The sequence below is a fragment of the Gracilinanus agilis genome, chromosome 3 (assembly GCF_016433145.1).
Source record: "Gracilinanus agilis isolate LMUSP501 chromosome 3, AgileGrace, whole genome shotgun sequence".
NCBI lineage: Eukaryota > Metazoa > Chordata > Mammalia > Didelphimorphia > Didelphidae > Gracilinanus > Gracilinanus agilis.
This window is the reverse complement of record NC_058132.1, coordinates 431468006-431473424: the sequence shown is the minus strand read 5'-3', so window position 1 is coordinate 431473424 and position 5419 is coordinate 431468006. Positions and strand designations below refer to the sequence as shown.

Genomic DNA, 5419 nt, shown 5'->3' with positions numbered 1-5419 from the left:
AGGTGTTCCCCTCAGGCCCAGTTCTGCTGGGGTGAACTGTTAGGAGCCAAGACTATAAAATAAAAATAGTAACCCTTCAAGAACGATATGGATTATGAGCCCCGCATGGGCGGAGGCATAGCTGCAAAACGTCCTCCAGACTTTCCACATAACTGCGTGTTCTTTTTCCACGTTCCTGCTTCGTAACTACTTGTTCCTTTCTCCTTTCATCCCGACCGCCAACCCCCTCACCCTGAACATATATATTCTTGTCCTTTACCAGCAATAAACGGGCCATGTTCCATTAGACTTCCTTGTCTTCTTGCGTACATGGTTCCCCTCTCTTCCCCTATGGTCTCTCAGGTGGCTGTTCCCGAATACCCCATAGTTGAATCCGGCTGGTTCCGGATAATTGGCGCCCAACGTGTGGGGCTCGGAGAAAACAGCTTACCGGACAACTGAGGAGTACACGTGTCGCGGCCGCGGAATTAAAGTATCGGGTTGAGGTTGACCAGACAACCTTGAGAGGAGGTGCAGGGTAAGTTGTCCCATCACCATAGGCATTAAACTGAGCGGTGTCGGATCTGGGTAATGTGTGTGTGTGTGTGTGTGTGTGTGTGTGTGTGTGTGTGTGTGTGTGTGTAAAGAGATTCTGTGTGGAGATAGTCTGCGATTTGCATACTGTGTATGTATGTATTGCCTGAAGGCAAGATCCTGACGGGGGATTATACAGTCCACCTAAGCACAAGCAACGGCAAGAACGTGGGGAAGTGCAAGTGTGTGAATGATGGGTAAGACACTCTTGAAGGAAGCGCTATTTGTTAAGGAGTTAAAAAGTAGTTTCAGGGAGAGAGGTAATAGAATTAAGGGGAAAAAAAATCTATTCCGGTTCTTTTGCTTTTTAGAAAAACAGTGCCCTTGGCTCATACTACATGGCTCAGGTATTCACCCACTCACTTGGAACAAAGTGGGAAAAGAGTTAAACGGTCTTTTAAGATCTGGTCAGGAAATTCCAGATGATTACTTTTCTTTCTATGGCTTGATTCGTGACATTCTTAAAGAAGCCGGCACTAGTAAACTAGTCTCGCATCTCCTCAGCTGGCTGAGGACACTATCTTGGAATCTAAAATTAAAACTGAAGAAATGAGCTCAATTGAGGAACAGAGTTCGCCCTTTAAAAAGAATGAGTGCCCCTCGTCTCTTTTAGACGAACTTATCAAAAACCCCTCTCTCGAGGAACCCCTAGTCCCCACAAAAACAAAGCCACACCTTTATCCAGTTCTATATACAGACCCTCCTCAAGAAAGCACACTTAATCCTGCCTACCAAAAAGAATTGGAGGAGGAGGCACATAGTATCCCCTTACAGCAGAGAACAGCTCGACTGGCTTAAATCTCAGAATGATAATTGGGCTATACTCATTTCCACGTTTCAGGGCATATTAGATAATCACATGCCCAGTAACAAATTGCTACAGTTTTTCAATCTTACTCCCTTCATACTTACACGCCATACCCGATTCTCCCCCATTTCAGGGGCACCCACAATTTTTGTGGATGGTTCCAAAACAGGCCTTGCTGCCATAGTTATGAATAATCACCCTCGTTCTATCCGAACTCCTTATGAGTCTGCGCAGCTGGTGGAACTTTATGCTGCTTTAACAGTTTTTTATTCTCTGCCTAATACTCCATTCAATCTTTACTCGGATAGCAGATATGTTGTCCAATCCCTACTCCGACTTGAAATTGTCCCTGCGGTTCAGCCAACAACTGCTACCTTTTCTCTTTTTTTTTCAACTCCAGCAGGCCATTCGATCAAGGTCCTGTCCTTTTTTTGTGGGCCATATACGTGCCCACTCCAGCCTCCCAGGCCCCTTATCTTTTGGGAACGATCTCGCAGATCAACACACTCGTTTAATTGCCTCAGCATCTACGTCTACCCCTCCTGCCCTCTCGCCTGATCCTGTTTCCCTTGCTATAGAGGCACACAGGCTTCACCACCTTAACTCTCAATCCCTTCGCCTAGCCTACAAAATTTCCAGGGAACAGGCCAGGTCAATTGTGAAAAATCCGGGGAAGCCACTAAACATGTTATCAAACATATGTTCCTTGCTATGTCTATGATGGGGAAACCTCTCTCCATTAAAACAGACAATGGCCCTGGCTATACCAGCCAAGCTTTTAAACAGTTTTGCTCCCAATTAGGCATAAAACATGTTACAAGTATACCTTATAACCCACAAGGGCAAGGTATTGTCGAACGAGCAAACCAAACTCTTAAAAATACTCTTTTTAAACTTAAGGCTCAAGAGACTCTTTACCCGTTAAATGGTAATCAGACTCTGCTTCTTGCTCATGCCCTCTTTGTTCTTAATTTCCTTACGTTGGATGCTGAAGGGCGTTCTGCTGCTGATCGCCACTGGCATCCGCATACTTCATCTAATCTGGCCACAGTCCTTTGGCGCGACCCCCTCACTGGCCTCTGGTGCGGCCCCGACCCTGTCCTTACTTGGGGAAAAGGTTCCGCCTGCATCTTTGATAAAACAGCGAATAATGCCCACTGGGTCCCGTCTAGACTGATCAAAACCTTTACCCCCGACACTAATCTTGATGGCCCAGGGTTTACCCCTGAGAAACCTTCTCTTCATTTCGCAGGAAGATGACCTCTCCTTGGAATTGCCTCCTCTACATCTTCCAGTTATTCCTTGCCTGCCTCGGTCGGAGCCCTCACTTCCCTGCCAGGCAAACCTGGGAAATCATTAACCCGATCAACCAAAGAATTCTTTCGCGGGTCACTTCACAGAACATGCCTCCTCTCACTTGGTTCCCCGAGCTTTTTATTGACTTTTGTCAGTTAGGAAACCCTTCTTCCTCCTCGTTTCACTACTGTTCACCTGCCACTCCACTTCCGCCCGGGACGAAAATGATACCTACATTCCCCATCTACGGTTGTCCAGGATTCTCCCAACCTGACTTTTGCGGTGGTCTTTCTGAAGGATTCTGTGCCATCTGGGGGTGTGAGACTATCGGTACTGTACATTGGGTCCCAAAAAATCGGGATCTTATCCAAATTACAAGCGGACTTCGACCGCCTTCTTGTATTTTGAATAATCCCCCTAAGATCCCTAATTGTAATCCCCTTAACATCTCGTTTACCAGCACCGGGAAATTGGATTCCCGATGGACCGATGGTCTCACCTGGGGATTGCGCCTTTATAAGATTGGCCCGGATGATGTTGTTCTTATGACTATCCGCCTCCGAATCAAAACCATCACAGTTTCGGTTGGCCCTAATACTATTTTCACTGAGCGACAACCCCCACTTCCCCCCCTTCCGCCAGTACGGTTCCCCTCTGTTACCCACACTCCCCTTGATAATTCCAGACCCCATTCAATCTCTGCCAAGTTTAGACCTCACCTGACCCCAAACCCAATCCCTTACCTCCCTCCTGCTTCTACTTCTCAGCGTCTCCTTAACCTTATCTTCGGTACATATATGGCCCTAAATTTCTCTCAACCCGATAAGACTAGAGACTGTTGGTTATGCCTCCCTGCTACCCCTCCTTATTATGAAGCTTTTGCTTTAAACCTCGATCCTGATTATTATATCCAGCCCCCTGAACATTGTTTTCATGAACCCCCCAAGCTTACTATTTCTGATCTCTCCGGGTCCGGTCTCTGCTTGGGGAAACCACCCTCTCCTTATGATTCTTTATGTAATTCCACTCTGCAGAGGCATCTAGGTAGTTTCTACCTGATTGCACCCAATAACACCTTTTGGGCATGTAACACCGGCCTCACTAAATGCATTATAGGGACCCGTTTCAATTTTTCCTCTGAATTCTGTATCCTTATATCCCTTTGGCCCCGTATTACTTATCATTATGGCCCCTACGCTTTAACAACAATTGACTCCTCTGCCTTACGGTATAAACGAGAAGTTCTTTCTCTCTCTATTATTACCCTCCTAGGCCTCGGAGGAATAGCCACTGGCATTAGTACCGGGACCACAGCTCTTGTGGAAACACGTTATCTCCAATCTCTCCATACAGCACTTATTGCAGATCTTGAGGATATTGAAAAATCAGTTACAGCCCTAGAAAAATCTCTCACCTCCCTTTCGGAAGTTGTTTTACAGAATAGACGGGGACTTGACCTTTTATTCTTAAAAGAGGGCGGGTTATGTGTTGCACTTAAAGAAGAATGCTGCTTTTATGCAGATCATACCGGTATTGCCCGAGAATCCATGGCAAAATTAAGAGAGCGATTAGCTCAGAAAAAGAGGGAGGCCAAGGCACGAGAAGGATGGTTTAATACACTCCTTAAAAACTCCCCTTGGCTATCTACTCTGATCCCTACTATTATTACACCACTTCTTATTCTTATATTAGCTCTTACTTTTGGCCCTTGGGGTTTCCAACATCTAACCAAATTCATTAAATCAAACGTAGACTCAGCCCTTGATAAGTTTCCTACGGTTCAATGCCATCGTATTCAGATAACGGACGCGGAACAACCTCACGATACTCGTCTACATTTTAACAGGGCGGTAACTCAATGACGGGAATAGCACAGGTCCTCGACCCTCGATGGTCCAGTAACTCCCCCTGTGTAGCCTAAGACAGGGGCCGTCGCTGCGAATATCATCTATGGATCAATTGGGAAACAGAAGGTGCTTTGAGAAATGGTATAGACTTGGAGGAAACAACGGTCAAAAGGAGTGCATTTAGTTATTATGCCCTTCATTTAAAAATAAAGAAAGGGGGAATTGTTAGGAGCCAAGACTATAAAATAAAAATAGTAACCCTTCAAGAACGATATGGATTATGAGCCCCGCATGGGCGGAGGCATAGCTGCAAAACGTCCTCCAGACTTTCCACATAACTGCGTGTTCTTTTTCCACGTTCCTGCTTCGTAACTACTTGTTCCTTTCTCCTTTCATCCCGACCGCCAACCCCCTCACCCTGAACATATATATTCTTGTCCTTTATCAGCAATAAACGGGCCATGTTCCATTAGACTTCCTTGTCTTCTTACGTGCATGGTTCCCCTCTCTTCCCCTATGGTCTCTCAGGTGGCTGTTCCCGAATACCCCATAGTTGAATCCGGCTGGTTCCGGATAGTGAACTGTCACTTTGAGTTTATCCTTATCCAACTTGGAGAAAACTATTAACAACCAGATATACCAATAAGGGAGCATTTTAGTGTCAAGTAATATGGAAAGGGTTTGGGGATACTCAACCAGAAGCAGGGAGTGATAGGGAGCATCAAGTTTTCAAAGACTCCATCTCATGATGGACTTAGAGGAAAGAGGGAAGTAATAGAACTTAGAGATTAGGGCATCCTCGTTTCTAAATCCTCCCTCATTACCTTTTCTTTAACTAATAAATCTGTTACTGTTACACCAAGAAGTTCTGGATGATTGGTTTGCGCTCTGGCCC

General features: G+C 45.6%; 1 protein-coding gene across 1 annotated transcript; it reads left to right on the top strand.

Moving 5' to 3' along the window:
• The first annotated feature begins 309 nt into the window (after positions 1 to 309).
• Positions 310 to 5151, top strand: LOC123241670 (MLV-related proviral Env polyprotein-like). Its single transcript, XM_044669248.1, has 4 exons — positions 310 to 403; positions 686 to 770; positions 2634 to 4527; positions 5053 to 5151. Exons 1-4 carry the CDS (start codon positions 310 to 312, stop codon positions 5149 to 5151), a joined length of 2172 nt encoding a protein of 723 aa, XP_044525183.1.
• Positions 5152 to 5419: the final 268 nt, after the last annotated feature.

Coding starts and splice junctions, on each gene's coding strand:
- LOC123241670 (XM_044669248.1), top strand. CDS start 310: ATGGTTCCCCTCTCTTCCCCTATGGTCTCTCAGGTGGCTGTTCCCGAA. Junction 771..2,633: donor TGCAAGTGTGTGAATGATGG/GTAAGACACTCT, acceptor TTCATTTCGCAG/GAAGATGACCTCTCCTTGGA. Junction 4,528..5,052: donor GTCTACATTTTAACAGGGCG/GTAACTCAATGA, acceptor ATGGTCTCTCAG/GTGGCTGTTCCCGAATACCC.